At 44.2% G+C, this 25,851-nt stretch overlaps 2 protein-coding genes across 3 annotated transcripts in view; both read left to right on the forward strand.

Annotated features, from left to right (window-relative positions):
• Positions 1 to 299: 299 nt before the first annotated feature.
• On the forward strand, positions 300 to 11,121 carry QNG1 (Q-nucleotide N-glycosylase 1). Its single transcript, XM_075078735.1, has 4 exons — positions 300 to 696; positions 1,637 to 1,896; positions 9,205 to 9,400; positions 10,684 to 11,121. The coding sequence occupies exons 1-4, from the start codon at positions 360 to 362 to the stop codon at positions 10,914 to 10,916; spliced, it is 1,026 nt and encodes a 341-aa protein (XP_074934836.1). The 5' UTR covers positions 300 to 359; the 3' UTR covers positions 10,917 to 11,121.
• Positions 11,122 to 13,303: 2,182 nt separating this feature from the next.
• The window catches only part of KIF27 (kinesin family member 27), a 28,040-nt gene continuing 15,492 nt past the window's right edge, over positions 13,304 to 25,851 (forward strand). Inside the window, exons 1-5 of one of the 2 annotated variants that reach the window (XM_075078772.1) lie at positions 13,304 to 13,592; positions 14,978 to 15,371; positions 17,425 to 17,625; positions 18,963 to 19,924; positions 25,167 to 25,310. In XM_075078772.1, coding sequence (XP_074934873.1) covers positions 15,062 to 15,371; positions 17,425 to 17,625; positions 18,963 to 19,924; positions 25,167 to 25,310 — 1,617 coding nt within the window. In that variant the 5' untranslated portion in view covers positions 13,304 to 13,592; positions 14,978 to 15,061. Of the gene's footprint in view, positions 15,372 to 17,424; positions 17,626 to 18,962; positions 19,925 to 25,166; positions 25,311 to 25,851 lie in introns of both variants that reach the window. The other variant, XM_075078771.1, reaches the window with a different exon arrangement.

The following is a 25,851-nucleotide window of genomic DNA, read 5'->3' on the forward strand; positions in this document are numbered from 1 at the left end:
CGGCGCGGCGTTCCTCGGGCCTCCCCTCCTGCCCCCGAAAGCCGCCCGGCCCGCTTTCCAGGCTGCCCCCCCTCTGCGCCCGCGAGTGGGAGGTCCCGGCCCTTCCTCCACGCCCGAGCGGAGGCGGGCCGCGGATCACCGGCCCACGGCGGGCTTTGGGGCCGCGTTTTGAGCAAGGCGGGGCGGTCAGCGGGAACCGCGCCGCGGAGCAGCGCGGGAGGGCGGCGGTGGCGGATGCGGCTGCTGCTCCTGCCGCTGCGCTGAGAGAGGGCTGGGCTGGGCCGGGCCGGGGCGGGGCGCGGGAGGGGCCGGCCTCAAAAGAGTGCGTGTTTCCTGCCCCCAGAGAGAGGCGGTTGAGTATGGAGGTGTTCCCGTCCCCCCTGGAGTCCGCCCGGTTTATAGCCGGGAACAGCGAAGATGTTTGGGTGGACGAGGAGGGGGCGCGGCGGGTGGCGGAGAGTTTGTTCGACAGAGCCTCAGCGGCAGAGTTCGGGCTGGCGGGGTGGAAGAGCCTCCACGAGCTGAACCCGCGGGCCGCCAGCGCGGAGGCGGTGGACTGGGTCTTCCTGGTGGACTCGCTCAACTTCTCCTTCTGGTCCGAGCGGGAGGACCACAAGTACCTGGTGACCTACAAGGGGAAAACCTACAGCGGCTACTGGTCCCTCTGCGCCGCCGTCAACAGGGCCCTGGACGACGGTCAGTGAGCGCCGAGGGGAGCGGGGCCGGGCTGGGGGTTGGAAACCGAGCCACGAGTGTGAAATGAAGGCGCTACCCCCGGAACGGGAAGCGTTTCTGCGAAGCTTTCCTCGCCCTTTTAGTACATCTGCCTGTGCGGGCTGCCCCGTGGAGCTCGGGGGAGGTAACTGGACGCGCTTTAGCAATCATACCCTCACAGAAAATGTGTAACTTGCGGCTCTAGTTGGGTCATGGGACATCTCTATTCCATTAAAAAGACTTCTGAGCGGTGTCTGTAGTCAGCTGTTCAGGGCTTCGGTTATTTCACGTGTTTTCTTTAAGATCAGTCACCTATTTCTGTGACAAATGACAAAACGAGGCTTACACTGAGAATCCTCTGGACCAACCTAGTACCGAAGCGGCTCCAGTAAGCCTGAAAACCCATATGTCTCCACAACCAGTATTTTAGCGCCCACTCTTGTTGCTGTTATTGGGGGGGGGGGGGGGGGGGGGGGAATCTGTTTGTAGGTAGAGGTAGAAGTTTGAAATAATTTCCTACATATTTGTTTGTAAACTAAAGGAAGGTTTGTGTTAAGATACTTTTTATAAATGCACGATGTGATCAGGAGCTAAGGGAAAACAGGCCTACGCTGACTAACTATATTTGCCTGCGTGCTACATAAACACCACACTCAAAGGCTAAGCAGCCGGGAAAAATGATGTATAAAATGTAAGAAGGGTTGCACATCGGAAGTTGTTATCTGCAGAAGGAAGCAGTGTGTGCAGGCACAAATTCGATTTTAAGCAGTGTGTGAGTGCAGTTATCACTGGACGCTCAGTTGATTTTCAGAGTTCATGGACTGTTTAGATCTTAGTGTGTAAGTGCCCTCGTCTGTAGCCGGCCACTGCATTATGCCTTAGGATATGATAGCCTAAACATCTTATTTTTAATTTTCTGAAGGAATACCTATTACCAGTTCATCGTATTTTGCCACCATGACGCTTCAACAAGTTAGGCATGTATTTCGCTCTGACACTGAAGTGCCCATGCCTTTGATTGAAGAAAGACATCGAGTGCTGAATGAAAGCGGAACAGTTCTGTTAGAGAGATTCGGAGGATCTTTCCTCACCTGTGTTAAAATGAGTGAGAGAAGTGCTCAGAAACTACTATATCTAGTACTGGAAAATTTTCCTTCATACAGAGATGAAGCTGTGTTTCAGGTAAGCTAGTTCTAATGTTGAATTTCTTAAAATAAGCATTTACTCCTTACTGACTTTGACTTTAAAAGATAGCTCTTAGGTTGTCAATATAAGTTTTTCTGAGAGGATAGTCAGTTCAGAACTGATCCAATATTTCTGAATTGTTGGGGTCTGTAATCCAGGAGATGGAAGGCGAACAGAAACACTTCTACGGAACTCAGTGTTTTCAAAAATAAAATTCAAGGGAAATAAGGAAAATCACTATTATTTTAGTATTTTTGCCCCATCAACTCAAAGTAAAGGTATTTGTCTGTATAATGAAAGGAGAATCAGACTTTGAAACAGTTGATCTTAATTATGTAGATTGTTATGACTCATACAGGTAGGATAGCAGGCTTTTTAAAAAATACTTTTGGACCACAGTATACTTTTTTGTTAAGCTGGGGCAAAATTATTGGGATTTTATTTCTCTGTCAGTCTAAACTCTGTCAAACCTCAAAAATTAATCTAAACCTTTGAAAACAAAATAATGGAATCTATTAACAGTAGAAGAAACCTGATTGCCTTAGGTAATTAAATAGTCAGGAATGTATTTCTAATGGCAAGAGTCACCTTTTTTCCACAGAGGAGAGACATTTTTTTCATATGCTGTCTCTGTCTCCATCACTTTGTTGTAATTTATTTTCATATACTCCATGTGTCCAATTAGATCATGACTCCTTAAAAATCCATAATATTTGACATAATTTCTGCCTGAAAAATTATAATCTTTTTTCCCCCTCCACTTTCCCCCCACCCCTCGAATTGCTCCCGACCATCTCTCCCTCTTTCACAGAATCACAGAATGGTAGGGGTTGGAAGGGACCTCTGGAGATCGTCTTGTCCAACCCCCCTGCTTCAGCAGGCACACCCAGAGCAGGGGGCACAGGAACGCATCCGGGCGGGTTTTGAATGTCTCCAGAGAAGGAGACTCCACAGCCTCCCTGGGCAGCCTGTGCCCCTGCTCTGGCACCCTCACGGGAAAGGAGTTTTCCCCTCATACTCAGGTGGAACTTCCTGTGTTCCAACTTGTGCCCATTCCCCCTTGTCCTGTCATTGGGCACCACTGAAAAGAGCCTGGCCCCTTCCTCTTGACACCCACCCTTTAGATATTTATAAGCATTGATGAAATCCCCCCCTCAGTCTTCTCTTCTCCAGGCTGAACAAACCCAGGTCTCTCAGCCCTTCCTCATAAGGGAGATGCTCCAGCCCCCTGATCATCTTGGTAGCTCTCCGCTAGACTTGCTCAAGCAGTTCCCTGTCCTTCTTAGACTGGGGAGCCCAGAACCAGACGCAGTATTCCAGATGTGGCTTCACTAGGGCAGAGCAGAGGGGGAGGATAACCTCCCCTCGACCTGCTGGCTACGCTCCTTTTAATGCACCCAAGGATAGCATTGGCTTTCGTGGCCACAAAGGCACAGTGCTGGTTCAGGGTCAGCTTCCTGTCCATCAGTGCTCCCAAGTCCTTCTCAGCAGAGCTGCTTTCCAGCAGGTACTGTACTGGTGCATGTACTGCTGCATGGGGTTGTTCCTCCCCAGGCAGAGGATCTTGCACTTGCTCTTGTTGAATTTCACGAGGTTCCCCTCAGCCCAGCTCTCCAGCCTGTCCGGGTCTCGCTGAATGGCGGCACAGCCTTCTGGTGTATCAGGCACTCCTCCCAGCTTGGTATCATCAGTGAACTTGCTGAGGGTGTGCTCTGCCCTCCATCCAGGTCATTGACAAATAGGTTGAACAGGACTGGACCCAGCACAGACCCCTGGGGGACACCGCTAGTTACGGACCTCCGGCCTGACTCTGTCCTGTTGATCACAGACCTCTGAGGCACCCAGCTCTCTGTCTACCTCACTGTCCACTCATCCAACCCACATGTCCTTAGCTTACCCACAAGGATGTTATGGGAGACAGTATCAAAAGCCTTACTGAAGTCAAGGTAAACAACAACCACGGCTCTCCCTTCATCTACCCGGCCAGTCATACCATTATAGAAGGCTATCAGGTTGGTCAAGCGTGATGTCCCCTTGGTGAATCCATCTTGACTACTCCTGATAACCTTCTTTTCCTGCGCATGCCGGGAAGCGACCTCCGGGATGAACTGCTCCATTGCGTTTCCGGGGATGGAGGTGAGGCTGACTAGCCTAGAGTTCCCCGGGTCTTCCTTGCCCTTTTTGAAGACTGGAGTGACATTGGCTACCCTCCAGTCCTCAGGCACCTCTCCTATTCTCCACGACCTTTCAAAGATGATGGAGAGTGGCTTAGCAACAACATCCGCCAGCTCCGTCAGCACTTGTGGGTGCGTCCCATCGGGGCCCGTGGATTTGTGAGGATCCAGTTTGCCTAGGTGACCTCTAACCCAACCCTCCTCAACCAAGGGGAAGTCCTCCTTCCTCCAGATTTGCTCTCTCACCTCTGGGGGCTGGGGTGCCTGAGGGCCAGCCTTAGCAGTGAAGACTGAAGCACAGAAGGCATTCAGTAACTCTGCCTTCTCTGCATCCTGCGTCACCAGGGCCCCCACCTTGTTCAGCAGCAGGCCCACAATGTCCCCAGGCTTCCTTTTACTGCTGATGTATTTGAAGAAGCTGATGTATTTGAAGAAGCCCTTCTTGTTATCTGTGCCTTCTAGAGCCCTAACCCGTGGGACTCCTCCAAGCAGGTGTGAAGAGGCCAGAGTTGGCTCTCCTGAAGTCCAGGTTTGTAATCTGATGTGTTGCTCTGCTGCTACCACATAGGATCCTGAACTCCACCAGTTAGTGGTCACTGCAGCCAAGGCTACCCCCATCCCTCACATATTTACTCAGCCCTTCTTTGTTAGTATAAGGTCCTTCCTTGCTGGCTGTTCCACCACCTGTGTAAAAAACTTGTCCTCAATGCTCTGCAGGAACTTCCTGGATATCGTGTGCCTTACCATGTTGCTTTAACAGCATACCAGTTTTGTCTTTGGCCTGGCTTATATTCCTGTTGGATGTGATGACTCTAGCATTTCCACTTTAGACCCCACCCCTGAGACCAAGCTGGCCAGACTGCTGCCAAAGATTCCCTTGCCCCTTGTAGACAGGTGGATTCCATCCCTTCCTAACAGGCTATGATTGCTGGGGAAAGTCCTGTTGCCTTAAATGCCAAAACTCTCACGACAGCACTAGACACGTAGTCAAGAGCTGACTTGCATTATTCATCTATTACTGCTGCCCATTTTTCTCTGAACGGTAAAATGGAGGAGAAGATGACTTGGGCACCAATATTTTTCAGTTGCTTCTTCAGGGCTTTATAGCCTTCCTTGGTTCTGCCCAGGCTCTGGCCTAGAGCATCATTTGTGCCCACATGGAAGAGTAACAGCGGATAGTAATCTGTGCTCTTGACAGGTTGTGGAATCCTCTCAGCAGTGTCTCAGATTTTAGCACCTGGAGGGAGCAAACCTCTTGTGACTCCCAGTCAGGTGGGCAGATGGGTGCCTCAGTGCCTTTTAACAGAGTCACCTGCTATGAGCACTCGTCTCTTTTCTTTACAGTATCCACTCTGTGCTGCCAGTACAGTTGCACCTCGCAGACCTTGGTCATGAGTGTCTACAGCTGTTAAAGCTTCTTATCTGTTGTTGGTAGTGATGCTGGAGGCTATGGACTGAAGCAGCACCCTCCTTTTGTGGGTTGAAGGGGTCCCAGGATCCAGGGTACCTCATTCTCAGAGGTGTCTGCCACAGGAATGTGGTTCTGAAACCACCTATTTCCACCTCTGGTCCACTAATACTCTGCAGCCTTTTAACTGTTTCCTGCAACGCAGCCACCTGACGCAACAGGTCATCGACCCATGCACACCTTGTGCAAGTACTTACCTTTTCATAAGGAGAAGGGTCTGGGCACTCGCTGCAACCTACCGCCTGTACTGAAGCCTCTTCCTTATCATTTCTGTCTGGGTGGGTGCATCAGACATCTCTGGGGCTTTTTCCGTAGGAACCCTGGTTTTAGCTCTGGGGCGAGTGCCCACCATTTTGGCAGAGACCTAGAACACTTCCCTGGGCTGTGGGCCTACGAGCAGGGTGCAGTGCCCTTCCTGCGCAAACTGCCACACGGTGCCCTGGCTGATGTGCCATCCCCTGTTCTTAGCGCTCCTGGTCACTAGTGCTCCCTAGGGCTGTTTAAATCTCCCGCGGTTGCTCCTGGCCCCTTTCTTCTTTTACCTTGAGGATCTCTGCAGCTGATAAAGGAATTGAAACTCTGGTAGAATTGTGAAAATGTGCAACTATTGGGAATCCATGCTAACTCTTGTTGATTCAGTAGGCATTGCATGAATGACTACAGACCAGAATTAGCCCATGCTTTTGGTAGGGTTGACAGGATACTGAAGCTTTTTGGAGCCGTTTTCCTGAAAGAAACTGATGGGAAGAAAAAGAGAGACTGGGGTATTTTCCAAGTCTCTGGTTTTGCCTATACACGCATGATCATTATTTAGCATCAGTGTCATATGTAGCTGCTCCTGTGCTCAGTTCCATCTGCAGTAGTATTTGGCTGTTATATCATTATGTCCAAAAGACTGTTGTAGTGATAGTGTAGCCTATACTAGTAGCCTGTGCAGTCTTTTCAAGGTATATCCCTGCAACACAAATCACTGGAATTTTGAACCTATTGCATTTTTCACTTAAATCTCCCCTTCAGTAGGTGGCATGATTTTATCTTCCTTTGTCTCCTGATATGAGGTAAGATATGTTTACAAGAAAAATCGGGTTCTTACTGAATAATCTTTGAAGCTACTAATTTAATTAATTGGGATTTTTACATATAAAGTAATTTTTGGATTATTTTTATGATCAAAAAGGAAATATTTTACCAAGTAAAGTGATAGAGTATTTTCTTATCTTTATAGTGACTGTATTCACTGACATAATGTCTTTCATGAGATGATGCTGAGTGCTTTATAAACCAAGCCTCCCTAAAAGCAGCAGCAGCAGACTACAGAATGAAAACATGTTCCAAAAATGATCCCAGACCATAAGTACTGACATAGTAGTAAAGCCTATTGCATGAATATGGAAGCTGGTTTTCTGCTTTCACTAAGCAAGAGGTGTATTTTGAAGGCGGGTGAAATGATGTAGACCAAGTTTACACCCTACTTAAAAAAAAAAAAAATCAGTGTTAGCACCTGATGCATGGTCGTATAGATCACAGTATCAGCATAATTTCTGTTGCAGCAGGTTGAGATCTCACAAGAGGTAAGGCTTTGCATTCAATAAAGGCTTAGGAGGGAACTGAAAAGATGGTGAGAGATCCAAGAGCAAAACAGTGTTTTTCAGTAACTCTCCATAATAGAAATAATAGGATTATAAAATAAATTCTGCAGTAGAATCATACTGGCACAGACTACTACAGCCGTCCTACGTTATGACCTTCTAGAACTTCTAAAATTAATACAATTCTTTGGTTATATGTTTTTCCAAACACATACACAAAATATTTTTTCATAATTACACATCTCTGAATATAGTTGTAGAAGTTGCCTGTGTTCTTTTGCTTCTGAAAAATGAATTGCAAACCAAAACAAAAATTCCTAAAGGCTTTTTGTCCTTGGGTGGATAGTTCATATTTAGATGCTGTGCTGAATTTGAATCCTGACAGAAGTTTAAATACTAGACTGTATAATACTCGCCTATCAGGTTTTTCGTGTTCTAACATACACCGTGGAGTCCTTTCTGAGCTTCCAGTCATTGATGTTACATGTAGTTATCTCTTATTTCCCATCACCCAGGACCGAGGCTATAAAATTGTCATGATCCTCCTATTCTTTGGTTTTTTTTTCCTAGCTGTGCTATCACATTTTGCTTTTTGCAAACACAATGCACCTTGTTTCTTTTAATGTCAGTAGGTATTAGAGAAGACACAAGTGTCCCTATATGTGGTAGCTTCTCCTGGAAAGTGAGGGTGTTGTGGGGGTGGGGGGGGAAGGGGAGGGGTGGGCGCGGTGAAAAGTCTAGTTGTATTGCCATCTGGTAAAAGTTCAATTTTTGGACAAATTATACTATCCCTGAGGCACAGTATCATCTACCTAATGCTTTCCTTCTGTTGACAAGAAGGGTTGGAAAATTTACTAGAAATGCTTAATAGTCTTTTTCATATGGAGAATTTTACATAAACTTTAGAAGCTCTGTGCAGTATAAAAATTAACAATAATTGAAACAATTAAATTATAAATTCATCTGCTCAGTGGCAAGTCCCAGACAGTATCTTTCTTACCAATTAAATTGCAGCATGAGACTAAAAGTTCCATTTGAATTGCCCCTTCCTCTGCTCTTGCAGAATGGTGTGGTGCTGAAGGTGAACAGGTCAGAAAAATCTTAAAGCTATGAAAGAGCGTTGTCCTTGGTTTCCATTAGCTTTGGGGCAGCAGGAGCTGTGATGGGATTTGATCTGTTAATTTTTTACTTCCTGTTGTAACATTTCAGGTGATGTTTTATTTAACATACAAAATTGTGTATGTTCTGCAAGTATGGAATGAAGCACAGGGAAAGTAGTAGTTTTTGGGATGTTTGCAGAAGTTGTTCTGTGAAATGTAGTTGGACATCTTGTTCTCAATGTATTTGGAAAATAGCATTTAATGACAAAAATATGCTTCACTCTCAGGAATAGTGGCATCTTGGCAGTAAATAAAATTAAATTAGCTTAAAAAATGCCATTTATAAATCGTGGTGATGTGAAGGGTAGAAGAATAAAACTGGAAATAAATCGAATGCCCACCTGTTTGTATTTCAGATTAACCATTCCAGTTACATATTGTTGTTCAGCACGTTGTCAAAAGTCGAAAATATCATCAAGCTGTAAAGGAAAAAAAAAATCATAACCCACTAATACCTTTTTTTCTTAAAGATGCAGATTTACATCCACATGTTGTGTTTATCATAGAGTGAAAACCTTCTCTCCTTGAAATAAAAGGTTGGATCAACTCCAGAGTTTGTGAAAGAATTAATGTTTGCTGAACCCCCAACTACAGTGTTTGCCAAGTGGAAGTAAACCAACATTGATGTGTTTTGAGATCCGATTTTTATTCCACTGCAGTGTCTTCTATGTTTTTCTTTTATTTCAGTTTGTTTATGAGCATTCCATATGATATGTGTTTGGGGTTCGATATTGTTTAGAGTTTGAGTGTTGCACTTTTATTCTGTTTTAGTTAACTAATACGTTTGCTTTACCAAATGATAGTTTAGGTCTCATAAAGCAATGTAACTCTTACCTGCCTCTCTCTGTACCTGTCATTTGCTGTATTTATTGATGTTTCAGGCACTTACATAATCTGTAAATTTATTTCTTCAGAAAAAAAAAGTATCTTTCTATAAACGGGCCCAGATACTGGTGGCTGATACATGGAGTGTATTAGAAGGCAAAGGAGATGGCTCTTTCGATGACATTTCTAGTCTGACAATATTTGCTGACTACAGAATTCCTCAAGTTCTTGTTCACTTAAAAGCAATGAAGTATTCTGAAGAACTAATGAAGAAACTACGTGAAGGTTTGTTGCTTCTTTACTAGTACCAAGTAATGTAAGATTACTCTTGACATTGTAGATGAAAGCTGCTTTTAAAATGTAATGTTTTGTCCATGTAAGGGTTATGTGTATTTTTTTTTCTCCAGGGAACAAGGGCTTCTTATGTAGTGATGAGGTAACAGGAAGGATCTAATGATCTCAAATGAGATCTTAAGGTTACATTTTTATAAAGATCTAACTGTTCATTGGATTAAATATTGGTAAGTGAAGGGTTAAAGAGACTTTAAGCCAGTTGATCTCCAAGTTTCTGAAGGGCTGCTGTTGCTGAAAACACTTTGCAGCGGAAGTATGGCTGTGATTTTTTTGAAGTTTAGATAAAAGAAGCAATGATTTATTCATTAGTTCAATGACAACATAAAAGCATGAGATTTCCTCTTTATCTGGACTGAATTGCTAGTGGCAAGCAAGGTAAGCATCCATTAAAAAAAAAAAGATTGCTTTAAATGAAGTTAATTGCATAAGACTAGTCTTGTTTTTAAGCATGGTTCCATCTTCCAGTAACTTCCAGTTACTAAATTCTATCTTAAAGAATAAAAACATAAACCAATCCCTTTTCCACTGTAAAAGGACTGTATCTATCTAGAGCTGGGACTGCTATTATGCAATTTTAAAATTACACAGCAAGATAAAAGGATGAAGGCAGTCGTCCATGGATCTTAATAGAATGGCTCTGTGTGTGTGTATATATATCCCTATATATTTATAAAATAGTTCATGTAGACAGTTTCTTTTCCGTGAATCCTAATAAGGACATACCCAATCAAGTCATTCAAACAAATAGGTCCCCTTATATCTTTATAGTTTTTTGGTCTTCTGATGGGTGTTTTGGTTTGGGGTTTTTTTTGGGGTGACAGTTTTCGTTTCTTTTTCTTAAATTTTTTTTATCTTAGAGTTAGCATGTCAGAAAATATAGTCTCTAGAAATTGTTTGACTTGCCTTTTTGATTCCACAATCAAAGAAATATAGTGTGGCATAACCCAAATACCTGTTCTTTTCTTAAACCACTCTCAGTATACAGGATGTTGTTGTAATTGAGGGGGAGGTAAACTTACCAGTGCATATGGTAAAGCAATCATTAGAAAATGTGTAGCAACACTGCTAGCAGTTGTAATGCAAATCATGAAAAATGCAGTCCTAGAATAGAACACATGTTTGGGGGGGGGGAGGGAGGCGGGAAGGAAATTCAGACCATCCTGGGGCTTCACTCTCTTGAATGTAATTGTATTGCTGTCTCTTGTGTCCCGCAGGAACAATTTTCCAGTCTGGAGATAAAGAGGAGGTGGAGATCCGTGGCTGTTCTATTTGGTGTTGTGCATTGATTTGTAAGCACCTGCTGGAGCTCTATGAGAAGAAGGGTCATGACATGCGTGAAAAGATCAATGCGGTTTTACTCGATTATTATCTTTGGGACTATGCCAGAGATCATAGGGAAGAGATGAAAGATATTCCATTTCACCGAGTACGGTGTATATATTACTAAGGCCAGTCTGATACCAATTTTTCTGATGAATTATCTTTTGAATTTCATTTTGTCGTATACTAGTTTGGAACTGGCTAATTCAAATGCTCATTTTGTGATGATGTATCAATAGCTTGCTTTTCAAAATCAGAGTCTTTTGCTCACTATGACTGGAATTAAAAGTGTAAACTTTGCTGGACAATTCACCTTGATTTGGCATTTATTACTCCTGCTTTGAGTTCTGTGTTTGTGTTCGTACATGTATTTGCACACACATGTATGTACATAGGGACCTCTCTGCATGTATCTAAGCCCCCCAGGCAGGTACCTTGCCAAGCCTCTGCTGCTTGTGTCTGTTGCTTGTGTTCAGCAAAGGGGTGTCAAGGATAAAAAGAAGGGCTTCTTCAAATACATCAGCTTCTTCAAATACATCAGCAGTAAAAGGAAGCCTGGGGACATTGTGGGCCTGCTGCTGAACAAGGTGGGGGCCCTGGTGACGCAGGATGCAGAGAAGGCAGAGTTACTGAATGCCTTCTGTGCTTCAGTCTTCACTGCTAAGGCTGGCCCTCAGGCACCCCAGCCCCCAGAGGTGAGAGAGCAAATCTGGAGGAAGGAGGACTTCCCCTTGGTTGAGGAGGGTTGGGTTAGAGGTCACCTAGGCAAACTGGATCCTCACAAATCCACGGGCCCCGATGGGACGCACCCACAAGTGCTGACGGAGCTGGCGGATGTTGTTGCTAAGCCACTCTCCATCATCTTTGAAAGGTCGTGGAGAATAGGAGAGGTGCCTGAGGACTGGAGGGTAGCCAATGTCACTCCAGTCTTCAAAAAGGGCAAGGAAGACCCGGGGAACTCTAGGCTAGTCAGCCTCACCTCCATCCCCGGAAACGCAATGGAGCAGTTCATCCCGGAGGTCGCTTCCCGGCATGCGCAGGAAAAGAAGGTTATCAGGAGTAGTCAAGATGGATTCACCAAGGGGACATCACGCTTGACCAACCTGATAGCCTTCTATAATGGTATGACTGGCCGGGTAGATGAAGGGAGAGCCGTGGTTGTTGTTTACCTTGACTTCAGTAAGGCTTTTGATACTGTCTCCCATAACATCCTTGTGGGTAAGCTAAGGACATGTGGGTTGGATGAGTGGACAGTGAGGTAGACAGAGAGCTGGGTGCCTCAGAGGTCTGTGATCAACAGGACAGAGTCAGGCCAGAGGTCCGTAACTAGCGGTGTCCCCCAGGGGTCTGTGCTGGGTCCAGTCCTGTTCAACCTATTTGTCAATGACCTGGATGGAGGGCAGAGCACACCCTCAGCAAGTTCACTGATGATACCAAGCTGGGAGGAGCGCCTGATACACCAGAAGGCTGTGCTGCCATTCAGCGAGACCCGGACAGGCTGGAGAGCTGGGCTGAGGGGAACCTCGTGAAATTCAACAAGAGCAAGTGCAAGATCCTCTGCCTGGGGAGGAACAACCCCATGCAGCAGTACATGCACCAGTACAGTACCTGCTGGAAAGCAGCTCTGCTGAGAAGGACTTGGGAGCACTGATGGACAGGAAGCTGACCCTGAACCAGCACTGTGCCTTTGTGGCCACGAAAGCCAATGCTATCCTTGGGTGCATTAAAAGGAGCGTAGCCAGCAGGTCGAGGGGAGGTTATCCTCCCCCTCTGCTCTGCCCTAGTGAAGCCACATCTGGAATACTGCGTCTGGTTCTGGGCTCCCCAGTCTAAGAAGGACAGGGAACTGCTTGAGCAAGTCTAGCGGAGAGCTACCAAGATGATCAGGGGGCTGGAGCATCTCCCTTATGAGGAAGGGCTGAGAGACCTGGGTTTGTTCAGCCTGGAGAAGAGAAGACTGAGGGGGGGATTTCATCAATGCTTATAAATATCTAAAGGGTGGGTGTCAAGAGGAAGGGGCCAGGCTCTTTTCAGTGGTGCCCAATGACAGGACAAGGGGGAATGGGCACAAGTTGGAACACAGGAAGTTCCACCTGAGTATGAGGGGAAAACTCCTTTCCCGTGAGGGTGCCAGAGCAGGGGCACAGGCTGCCCAGGGAGGCTGTGGAGTCTCCTTCTCTGGAGACATTCAAAACCCGCCCGGATGCGTTCCTGTGCCCCCTGCTCTGGGTGTGCCTGCTGAAGCAGGGGGGTTGCACAAGACGATCTCCAGAGGTCCCTTCCAACCCCTACCATTCTGTGAAACACCTGACCCTCAGCGGCCGCGCTTGGCGAGGGCTGAACGGTTGCCGCCCCTAAAAAAGCCGTGTAGTGCGATCAGTGGCACGGTGCCCACCTCCCCCGTCTCTGATGGGGAGTCTCCGCCTCGGGCAGCAGGGGGAGGCCCCACCCTGTCCTCCAGCCGCTAGGGGGCGCTGTGGGCACCGGGCGGCGCATCCCTCTCCCGGAGGTCGGCGCCGCCGGACGTTGCCGCCGTTGCCTAGCGAGGCACCGTAAACAACGGGCCGCCGCCTCTCTCTCTGCCAGGCCCTGCCTACCCCACCGCCCCGGGCGCCCGCCGCCCTCTCTGTGCCTGCCTCCGCCCGGGCCTGGCGCCGCGGTGCGGTACCTGGGAGGCGGGGGCCGGCCCGGCGGAGCCGCAGCCGCAGCGGGGCCGGGCGGCGCCGTCAGCCCCGACGCCTGGATTCCGCGGCCCGGGGCGCTCCCGAGCCCCCGGCGCGATCCCCGTCCCGGCTCCTTTCAGGTTTGGAGTGACAGGCGCGCGGCGGGGCACGTAAAACGCACCGTCCCGCCCTGCACGCGCCCCGCCGGCAGAGTTCCCGCGGCGAGGGCACGCGCAGTGCCGGCACCGCACCGTCGTGCGGCATTGGCGTGCACCTATTTCGTGCTCCCGCGGTCTTTTAGGAAGTCGTGAATAGGATTTCCCGCTCTTTCCCCCGCCCCCGTGACTTGGTTTCATTTTATTCATTTAAAAGGGAGGTGGGAGTGTCAGCACTTTAAAACAGCACTTGCTAGGGGAAAAAAGTAGTGTACCTGGATAAACAAAGCCAGAAATCGATCAAAATGTGTTTTGAATCTGTAGTTAGTAAGTTTATATAGTTGTTTATGTAGTTGTTTCTGATCGCCATGTCCTTTATGATGCGAGTGTGATTTCGGTCTCGTGCTTCGCTTGTTTGTTTTACTTCTGTTAATAAAATGGGGCTTTGGGTTTTTTTTTTTCAACTGAAGATAGTTTCTCGACTCTGTATGGCTGAGTTCTCAAACTAAATGGAATAAAATGAAACGCCAAAACTCTTTTCTTTGCAACCAAAGGACAACAGTTTAAAGCTGCTTGTTTTCAACAAACTTGAATTTTGGGGGCTTAGCTGATGAGTTCTGCCAGTTTGGTAACACAGCTTTCTTAAAGGCAATGTGTGGACGTTCAGCAAACTTTCCCTTGCACTGCAATGATTCTTAGAATTAGCAAAAAAACCCAACCAGCCAAATATAAAACACCCCATATGCTAGGATCCAGCAGCATTTGGTATCTGTGGTGATTTTTGAATGACAGCTGCAAAGAAAGGCCATTCCCTGCTATTTACAGTTGTGCTGCTGTACAGTGCTTATGTTGTAAGAAGGAATAACCATGGAGTAGTATTAGCAGCCATGGTTGTTAAAATATATAATTAATAAAAAATAATTAAATGTGTGCTTAAACATACAGATTAAAACCAGAGGAATGCTTTATGTGTAGTAATTAGATACATTTAAAATCACACACCTCCTTTGTAGGCAACACAACTGGTTTCTCTGTTCTTGTTGAGTTAAAATGCATGACGCTTTGTAAGTGGAAGAAGGTTTTAAGACACGTGTGTCTATACATATAACTTTTGGAGAAAAAGGTTTTGTTTGACTGGTTTATGTTGCCTGTGCAACCGGGCAACTTAAGGTTAAGTCTGCTAGCTTGGAAATTAATAGAGGCAAAATGTATTTATTAATTGATTTATCAGTTACGAGTACAGCTGCTTTTCTGTCAGGTACTTTTCAAGGGTGTAATGGTGCTTATTTATTCTTTAGGAAATGTGGACTTTCTGCATTAGCAGGAAATTGATTCTTATGTATTATGTAATGCAGAAAACTTTTTCTTAGTTGCAGACAACTGCGGATGAGGTGAACACAGGAGCGGTAACAGATTTCTTGTTAACTGAGTGAATACTGCGGGGGAGCGCAGGGATGGAGTCTGTCATGGAGGAGATCCCAGTTAAAGTTGCAGTTCGAATCAGACCTCTGCTTTCCAAAGAAGTACTTCATAACCATCAAGTGTGTGTGAGATTAGTCCCAAATACACAACAAATTATCATTGGGAAAGACCGTGTCTTCACTTTTGACTTTGTATTTGGCAAAAACTCAACCCAAGAAGAAGTTTATGCTGTTTGCATTAAGCCTCTTTTAGTGTCTTTGACTGAGGGATACAATGCTACAGTGTTTGCATATGGACAGACAGGTTCTGGGAAGACTTATACCATCGGAGGTGGCCACATTGGTAGGTTATAGAAAGTTTGGAGTTTTTTTAAACTGTTGAACAATGTGTTTGTGCAAGTTAAATACTTAATACATAGCAGATGATGCTGCAGAATTTTTAAAGGCTAATGAAAAAAGGTATTGTAAAAAATGCTTCCAAGGTTTATGTGATAATTAAACTTTTCTAAAAACAAATTATCCATAAATTAGACTATACCAAAAATACCTAAGAAAAAGCAATTTATAAAGTGCTCTTTCTCATTCCTATTTTAACATGCAACTTAAATTAGAATTTCTTCCTGAAATGCAGTGTTCTGGAGATTCTTGCTACATTGATCTTACCTTGAAGATGTCTGCATTAGGCAATTAATTGTTTGCTTGCTCATTCTTTGCTGGTTTTTTTTTGAGAGACATTTCTATGACATTGTAGAAATTTATGATTTAAGTCTTCCAAATGGATATAAGTAGATTATTCTAAATCTCTTGGTAGGTATTAAAATCTTCCTTTTGTTTAGAATAGTAGAATCATAGAAGCATATAGGTTGGAAAAGATCCTTGAGATCATTGAGTCCAGCTGTTAACTAGCATCACCAAATCCATCACTAAACCATGCCCCTAAGCACCATGTGTACACATCTTTTAAACACCTCCAGGGATGGTGACTCAACCACCTCTCTGGGCAGCCTGAACCAATGCTTCACCCCTCCTTCAGGAAATTTTTCCTAATATCCAACCTAAATCTCCCCTGGCACAACTCGAGGCCGTTTCCTCTCATCCTATCACTAGTATGTTGGGAGAAGAGACCAACACCTACCTCACTACAACCTCCTTTCAAATAGTTGTAGAGAGTGATCAGCCTCCTCTCTCCAGACTAAACACCCCCAGCTGCCTCAGCTGCTCCTCATAAGACCTGCTCTCCAGACCCTTCACCAGCTTCATTGCCCTTCTCTGGACACGCTCCAGCACCTCAATATCCTTCTTGTAGTGAGGGGCCCAAAACTGAACACAGTATTCGAGGTGCGGCCTCACCACTGCCGAGTACAGGGGCACGATCACTGCCCTACTCGTGCCGGCCACAATATTCCTGATACAAGCCAGCATGCTGTTGGCCTTCTTGGCCACCTGGGCACGCTGCTGGTTCACGTTCAGCCGGCTGTCAACCAACCCCCCCCCCCCGGTCCTTCTCTGCTGAGCAGCTTTCCAGCCACTCCTCCCCAAGCCTGTAGCGTTGCATGGGGTTGTTGTGACACAAGTGCAGGACTCAGCACTTGGCCTTGTTAAACGTCATACAGTTGGCCTCTTAATTCTGCTTACTGTTATAATTTCACTTGTCTTTTCTCTAGTAGTACTTATTTAATGTTTTTATAAGTACCATTGCTAGCCAAATCTATTAGGTAGTGGATGTCACAATATAAGGCTGTTCATAGCTCAGAATTTTTGTTTTATATTTAGTAAATTTATAGTTAGATGTGAGCAACTATTTTTTTGGTAAAAGAGATTCTTGGTATCCCCTTATAGACAAACAGTTAGTTTCCATATTCTTGAATTAAGAATGCTATTTATGGAAGCATTGTCCTGTGCTGAATACTAAAAGGGAATAAAAAATGAGATTGGCATCAGTGTTCCATTTCTACTTTGAAAAAATAGGAAATTACTGTCAATGTTGGTCATAAGTCTTGTCTCACCAAGTTACTAATGGTCTTTGCTGTATTTAAGTGAAATTTATAGTATCTCAAACCCTTGCGATGTCGCTGCCAAGCATAATGAGAAGGATTAGAGAAGAAATCTATACTCTGAGGAGTACAGATTTAAGGAAACTCCATATTTTTCATAACTTTCATAACTATAATATTACATGATTTGGAACTTAACTGTGAATCCTATTAATGAATGCAAACAAATATTCTGAATCCCAGAAAAACGAATATTTACAAAACTCCCTCAGAACACTGAGCTGTTCAGACTCCTTAGTACATTGAGTAGCAAATATCACAGAGTTGCCTCAGTCTTCAGTCTTTGTAATTTATGCAGTAGAATGACTGCAAATTTCTGTGACGTCTTTGCTTATATTTTAGCATCAGTTGCAGAGGATGAAAAGGGCATAATCCCACGGGCTATTCAGGAATTATTTCAGCATATTTCTGAAAACCATAACATTGACTTCCACGTGAAAGTATCTTATATAGAGGTTTACAAGGAAGAACTTCGAGATTTATTGGAGTTGGAGACCTCTGTGAAAGAATTGCATATCCGAGAAGATGAAAAGGGAAACACAGGTAGGATTTCAGCTCTAAAATTTGGTGTGTGTGGTTTCAGTTGTGTTCCCAAGTTATTCTTGCCTTCTCTTGAAAGATCTTAATCATTACTAATACTATAAAAAAGTTACGTTTTCAGAATGTATATTCAGTTTAGCTGATTTGCAGCAGGTTTGATTTTAGATGCCTGTGAACAGAGCAGATGTTCCATCAGAAATGGCAACAAGTGATAAAGTAGAAATACAGTTATTATTTCTGCAAAATTTGTCTAGAAACACAATAGTGTGTGATTATTTGCTTGAATAAGTAAGGTTATAAGTTAAGGTTTAAGGTTAAACCTTTGCTGGTCCCTTCAAAATTATAATAGTTAAGCTGCTTATACTGTAAAGATCTGCCTCCCTTTCACTATGAAATGAGAAGATGATAACATTTCATTAAGAGTAGTATCTGATATTTTTGGAGGCTTTGAAATTAACACTTATCCTGTAGTTTTCCTGCTCACTACATGAAAATGCTAGAAAAATCCACTGCAGATATATTTTATTCTGAAACTGTATAATCTGTTTTGGGGTGTTTTTTTCTTTATTGTTTATATTGTAGTTGTTATGTTTGCTCTAATATTAGTATACCGTTGCACTGAGCAGGCATGGTTTTCTGGAAGAAGGCACTAATTTAGCATAAATCTTGCAGACAATATCATTGCCTCATAAAGACCTCACAATATATTTTAAACTATTTGTCTTCTTCAGTACAGTTTGAGTCAGCTTCTGTTGAATGTGTGTGCTAGGGCATTTTCCATCCTTCATTAAAACAAAAAATATGCTTGGTAGGAGTACTTGGTAAAAGTACACTTCCACATCATTAGATTACCAATAGACACTTCTCCAAAAGGCCCAACTACCTGAGCTGTATAGAATAGAAATTCTGTTCTTACCATAGGCTAGGAATAATTTCTACTACAAACTTTTTTATTTTTAGTCTTTTTTTTTTTAAACTGGCGAAATATCCTCTGAGCTGACTTTGTTATACTTTTTGTGGATGGTACTAGACTGCAAACTGCAGATGGCAATATGCAAAGGAGTAAAGCTGTGTATTGTGTTTAAGATACTGTTTCAAATGCTGTGACACAATACACCCATACATTAAATATATGCAGGTTTCAGATGTGTTGTACCTCACATTCACATATCGATGTCTTCTTTTTCTATAGCTATATGCTATGACATCATAATAATGCAGGCTTATATATTTCTCTGATTTGTGTTTATAGTTTGGCTATTCCTAATTGCTGTAAGAGTTTGCTGAAATATTTAGAATTAATTGAATTATTCTTGCTTTCTTTGGTTTGGTGTTTTAAGTGATTGTCGGTGCTAAGGAATTCCAAGTAGAATGTGCAGATGAAGTGATAAGCCTGTTGGAAAGTGGCAATGCAGCTCGTCACACAGGCACAACACAAATGAACGAGCACTCTAGTCGATCTCACGCCATTTTTACCATCAGTATTTGTCAAAAACAGTCTGCAGAGTCTCAGAAAAATACTGATGCTGCACAGGGTTCATCTTGGAAATCAGTCCAGATGATTGCTTCAAAGTTTCATTTTGTGGATTTGGCAGGATCAGAGAGGGTGACAAAGACTGGAAATACTGGTGAACGCTTCAAAGAATCAATTCAGATCAACAGTGGTCTGTTGGCCTTGGGAAACGTCATCAGTGCCCTGGGAGACCCAAAAAGGAAAAGCGTACATATTCCATACAGGGATGCTAAAATCACTCGTATTCTGAAAGACTCCCTTGGAGGAAATGCCAAGACTGTCATGATAACATGTATAAGTCCATCCTCGTCAGACTTTGATGAATCTTTAAATTCCCTCAAATATGCCAACAGAGCCAAAAACATTAGAAACAAACCAGTTGTAAATTACAACCCTGATCAAGACCGGATTGATGAAATGGAACTTGAAATCAGATTGCTTCGAGAAGCTTTGCAGAACCAACAAGTCAGTAACCAGTGTTCACATGATTTAAATCAAGAAAGAACTCGCATCAGTTCACTTGAGGACCAGCTCACCCGGCTACAGGTTCAATGTTTCAGTTACAGAAATTGCGTAGATGAAGCCTTCCCTTTTCTGGTTGATTTGAATGACGATGTTGGCTTAAAAAGAAGTCAGCGGGACAGGTTACAGAGCTGGATCACTATGGTACAGGAGGTAAGGAAGGAAGCTCTCACCTTGCAGCAGGAAACTGCCACAGGGATGGGGACCAGCCAAGAGCCACATCACATCACAATTCTTCAGCTAAAGAGGGAACTAAAGAAATGCCAGGTATTTAATTATAAGTTGATTATTTAACTAACTATGTGAAAGAGCAGTCTGCTAAAACTTGCATTCCATTTCAAAAGATATAAAACTGTTACACTTACCTGTACTTAATTTGACAATTTATAGTTAATTCACAGTCTTGCATAATGTCTAATCCCTGGGATAGCTTTATTTTAATGGGTGATTGAATAGACAATCATCTTAATCATGACAGGGATAAGTAAAGTAATTTTGTATTTTGGCTAGTCAGTTTCAAGATGATTCTATGAGGCTGAGCAGTTTTATTTGTTAGATTTCTGGTTTTAGCTATGCTAATGTACTAGGTCTGGCTAGGATAGAGGTCTGGCTGGGATAGAGATAGCAGTTTGTAGGATGCTGTGGTTTAGATTTGTGGCCAGTACAATGCTGATAGACACTAACGCTTTAGGTCTTGCTGAACAGTGTTTGCACAGCATCAGGCCTTCTCCGTTTCTGCGTCTGCCCCGCAGTGAATGGATTGGGGGGTGCACAAAAGGTTGGGGACACACACACATAACCAAGCAGATGTCCCGAACTAACCAAAGGGATATTTCATGCCATATAACATCATGCTCAGCAATTAAAAGGGAGAGGAGGAGGTTTCGGGAGGTTAGCCATATTTTGTCTGGGAACTGGCCTGGAAGGTGGTGAGTGATTGCCTTTGCCTCATTTGTTTTGTTTTCTTTTCTTTCTGTGTTCTTCCACTTCACCTTTACTTACTGAACAATTTCTATCTCGACACACAAGTTTTCTTGCTTTTACCTTTTCTTTGCTCTTTCCCCCACCAATCCCACGGGGTTGTGGGAAAAAAGTGAGGGAGTGTGCTTAGCTGCCTACTAGGGTTAACCCACAGCAGTCTTTTGGGGCCCAACATGGGCATCAAGGCTTTCGAGATAATAACAGATCTGGATTTGGTTAGAGTGTGCTAGATTAAACTTCTAGCTGTTATACCTGTTTAGATAAGTTGTTTTTTGAGCAGCTGTTAGCAGATCATGATGGTGGCATATTTACTTGGGGTGCTGACTTATGTGTTCCCTCAAGTTCGCCGATGCTTGATTCCCTTCTTGCTGTACAACAGAATCCAAGAACCATTAATGAATGTTTTCAGATTTTGCAGGTTAGTGTGTTGTTTATCACTTTTTTTTCCTTTGATTGGGAGAGCTATGATAAAACCACTGGCCTTCAGCCTAATGTGGTATTTGGGTTTGACATCACTGGTGTCCCAGCACCCCAAAAACCACCTCATGGACAAAACTAGCAACTATACTTTCTGCCTTTTCTCATCTGAGAGACAGTTTGTGGAGAGAGGAAAGTATGGCACCTATCCCTTCCTTCATCCAGGATATGTTTTTATAGCCTTGAGGTAATGGCTTCTCAGTTCCTTCAATACCCTCGTGTAATCAGACTGTTTATACCGGTGTGTGTTGTCATCCTGATTTTGATTATTGCTCGAAAGGTTAAACAACTAATTGGGGATGCCACATGGGCACATGCTTTAAGGCAATTGATCCCTGGGGTGGTACGGTGTATGGGAGGAGCTGGGCAGGTGTGCAGGGCCATTACTGCCTCTGAAAGCTTGGGATTTCATGCCTGGACAGGCTCATAAACCCATGAAACTAATACATCATGTGAAAGATGCAAGGTGAAGCACAGCGACTTCTGTGTTGGGACCTGGCCCATGCCTATCAAGACACTGTCCAGTGCCCACAGAGATGCAAGAGGGTGTCCTGATCTAAGAGCCCACAAACAGGCACTGAGGTCTCTTGCTCTGAGACCACACAGACAGATGCTAAACCAGAGACCAAACCCTCAGCTGTAATAGTTGCTCCTGTAGTCAAGAAGAAACAGTGGAATCAGAGGTCAACTCAGTAAGAGAAGCAGCAGCTCCTCCTGAGAGGGGAATAGAGGAAGAATGAGAAGAGGCAGCCTATTCTGCAGCAGGATGGGGAGGAAAGAGATAGAAATCATAAGAGGCAGAAACTACCCAGTCCCTATCCCTGACCAAGGTGCAAGATAGGCAGAAAGATTTTGTCGGTCAGCAAGATGAGTGAATTGCCACCTGATTGCTGCAGTGCTGCGATAGCGGGGCTAACTGTCCAGAACTAGAAGGTAGAGAAGGACAGCGCTGGGATCCATTCCTAGGGACTGTGGGATTGACAGAGGGATCAGAAGAGGGGCAGCCACCCACAGCCTCCAGAGGTGGCTCTTATTATGCATGAAGACAAGGTACCCTCTTAAGGAAGACACAATAATCCAGTGAGGCAAGTGGACTACCACAATGAAGGTATCCAGTGTCTGAGGGAATTAGCAGTGGTGGAGGTGGTCTACAGTGATGTGGGCAATAATCAGGCTCCCAAAGATCTGAATGACATACAGTGCACATGGTCTGTGTGGCAGAAGCCTGTACAGAGTGCACTGATGTCATGCGCCAGCAACCTAGTAATGGTGGATTGGGCTGGCACTGAGGCACTAACGTTGTATAGATGGGTCTGCCAGCTTTGGCTATTCGAAAAGACTCTCTGTTTGCCCTCCCTGCTACGGGCTTGCATCTCAGCTGTGGGAAAACTGTTCCACAAGGTCCAGCAACTCAAAGAGAATGTGGATAATCTCTCACTCCTTGCCCCTGTAGGCCAGCATCTCAGCCACCACAAGTCAGCCTTTCTTTGCTCAAACGAGAGGGAGTGATGGGCACACACCACATGCCACCCTGTGGTTCTAGCTGTGTGACTGTGCAGGGGATATGAGGAAGTGGGATTGTGCACCCACCTTGGTCCTAGAAGTCTGTGTACATGAATTGTGGGAAAAAGCAGTGGTTAAAAAGGGTCCTTCCAGGAAGATTACTGCTCCAGTTGCCATCAAGTGATTCTTGAGATGCAGTAGATGGGCTCAGGACCCCCCTCCTTTTTCTGATACTGATCCAATGGACTTAGGTCCACGTGGGTTTGAACCCCATGCCTCCTACCATGGGACCATGCTGGTTTGTAATAGGACCACACCTGTGAATAGCCCTTGTAGCATAGCCTGGGCAACAGAGACAAGGGCTCCTCTCATGGTGTAAAGAACCCTGGTTTGCAATTACAGGAGTCAGGTAATGAATGCTCTGGTTGGGAATAGGAGGACCCTCCCTCCGGCCAAGTGGAGGAAAGAGACAATTGGATTTACTTTGGTTTTGGTGGACACTGGTGCATAGTTACCCTAATCCTATTGGGATACAAGAAGGCCTAACATATCTGGATTTCTGGAGTGACAGTTATTGTCTGTGTTAGAAGCTGAGGTGAGCCTAACAGGAAGCAAGTGGCAGAAGCATCCTATTGTCACCAGTCTAGAGGCCCGTATATCCTTGCCACAGACACTCTCAAAAGAGGGTACTTCAGGGATCCAGAGTTACCATTGGGCCTTTGACGTATCCGTTGCAGGTTCAGAGAAGATTAAACAGATGTCATTGATGGCATCACTCTGTGGGGCAACACAGCTCTGGAAGTCCTTGTGAAAGGGAAAAGAAAATCCAGATTCTTCTGAAAGCTGGTTTTACCATAAAACAAAACAAGATCAAAGGACCTTTATGAGAAATTTAGTTTTGGGGAATAAAATGGCAAAATGGGTGTCATCACATCCTAGCAGATGTGATCAATAAGATGACAGCCATGTCCACATAAGTTAACAAAAAGGAAACCCAGGCTTTCCTAGGTATTGTGGAATTCTGGAGAATGCATATTCCAGGTTATAGTCAACTTGTAAGTCCTCTCTATTAAGTGACCTGAAAGAAGTATTTCAACTGGGTCCCCAGGCAACAACAAGCATTTGAACAGATCAGTCAGGAAATTGTTCATGTGGTGGCCCGTGGTGTATGACGGACATGGACTCCATAGGGTATAGGCACAGAATCACTTTATTATAAAATTCTTTAATTATATTTAGCATTTCAGTAAAGGGGAGGCCCCTTTACTCCCCCATCAGCACCTGATTCCTGTTCCCAGTATAGCTCAATGCTTATATTTTCTGTTCCTTCTGGCAGACGCTTGACACTTGTTTTTCAGCTCCTTATCTCCGGAATTTAGCCAGCCACCTGTTGTTTTCAAACCACTGGAACATGCAGAGGTTGTTTTGTACGTGCCCTTTCCTTGATCCATCATCCTTGGTCGTTTCAGCAAACAGGCCAAAGCTGCATTTTTCTCATGGTGTTTTTATTAAACAAGATGTTGCTCTCCACAGTGGTACTTGGGCCAGTCCAGGCAGGACCAAATGTGAGATATGTGCATTACACTGCTGCCAGGGAGCATAGTCTCAGCTGGAGCCGCTGGAGAGATCCGAGGTTGACCTCTAGGGTGTTGGAGCTTTGGGTATAGAGGATCCAAGGCCCACAAAAACCCCAACTGAAAAGGAGACACTAGCAGCCTATGAAGGGGGAGCTTCATACTGAAGCTCAGCTTCCCTTGACAGTGCAATTGTCTGTAGTGCATTGGATGTTCAAAGGAAACATCCACTCTACCCAGCATGCACCCAATGCTATGTGGAGTAAGTGGGTAGCACTAATCACACCATGGGCCTGAATGGAGAACTCCAAATGCTCTGGAATCCTGGAAGAGATCATGGGCTGGCCAGAAAGCAGCGACTATGGAGCATTGCCTGAGGAAGTGACTCACGCTGAAGAGGCCCCACTACATAATGAATTACCACAAAATGAGAAACAATGTTCTCTGTTTACTGATGGGTCCTGTTACATTGTAGGAAACCACCGGAGGTAGAAAACTGCTGTGTGGAGTCCCACATGACAAGTTGTAGCACAAGAACATCTGAAGAAGCATGCTTAAGGTTTCTTTAGTCTTTAGGCTGTTATCCGAGTTGCAGAATGAGGGGACCTGTCCTTATTTTCTCATTTGAGAAGTGTATTAATCTTATGGTTAATGCTGAGATCATGTGGCTACATCTTACAGCACCCTAAAGAGAGTAATTGGATTTAGGTATCTGCTTCAATAAAGTAGCTTTGGTTATGGGTACATTATTCCCTTTGGAAAAAAATCCAGAGATGAAGCAGAAGTGAAAAAGTAGCTGGTAGAAACCAGATAACCACTTGGACAGTTTGCCATACATACCTCAAAACTTTGTAGTTCTGATCACATCTTTTAACAACAAATGAGGTTTGGGTTGTGTTTTTTTTTTTCTTTTTCCAACTGTAAGAATAATAACGTCCCCTTTTGCCCAGCTCAACTTTTCTTTTATTACCTAGCAAGCTCTAGTTATGGATGAAGAAGTATTTAGCCAGAAGGATCATGAACTGCAGATACTGCAGAATCAGATAAAGACATTACTACAGGAAAATGAAGAACAACTGGAATCTTTAAGGGAGGCTCAAGAAACACATAGATTACAGGTATTTTTCCTCTGGTATACATTACATATATCTGTATTGAACCATCGTTCCTCTGTATAAATACCTTCATTATTTCAAGACAGGTCCCTCAATGATTTTTTTGGACATAACTACTTGTCAATTGTATGGGCATTTTGTTTGAATTAGAGCTGTATCACTTAATGAGTTGAGTTCATCTAGCGGATGAAGCACGACAGTGTGATTCCTGAAGTTTGTGTATCAGCCTAGCTGTGCCACAGCCTTCCTGTATTAAATGAGGTCAATCATTCACCCTTTCCATGCTTTCTAAAGCATAACATGCACCCCTCTCCCCAGGTGTGTATTACTGTTAAGTAGTTTCAGGATGATTAATCAATTATGATTTGAAAGGCCTTGAAAGATGCTATACAATCTAAAAAAGACTGTAAAGATCCTATAGAATGCTGTAATTGAAAGGCTGCGTAGAAACATATTTTATTATAGGTTTATTAAGAATTAGAGTATTGTTCCCTTTTGACCTTAAAAGACAGAATTTCATCCTAATTTTCTGACCATTTACTGT

The sequence above is a fragment of the Phalacrocorax aristotelis genome, chromosome Z, assembly GCF_949628215.1.
Source record: "Phalacrocorax aristotelis chromosome Z, bGulAri2.1, whole genome shotgun sequence".
NCBI lineage: Eukaryota > Metazoa > Chordata > Aves > Suliformes > Phalacrocoracidae > Phalacrocorax > Phalacrocorax aristotelis.

Coding starts and splice junctions, on each gene's coding strand:
- QNG1 (XM_075078735.1), top strand. CDS start 360: ATGGAGGTGTTCCCGTCCCCCCTGGAGTCCGCCCGGTTTATAGCCGGG. Junction 697..1,636: donor CAACAGGGCCCTGGACGACG/GTCAGTGAGCGC, acceptor AATTTTCTGAAG/GAATACCTATTACCAGTTCA. Junction 1,897..9,204: donor GAGATGAAGCTGTGTTTCAG/GTAAGCTAGTTC, acceptor TTATTTCTTCAG/AAAAAAAAAGTATCTTTCTA.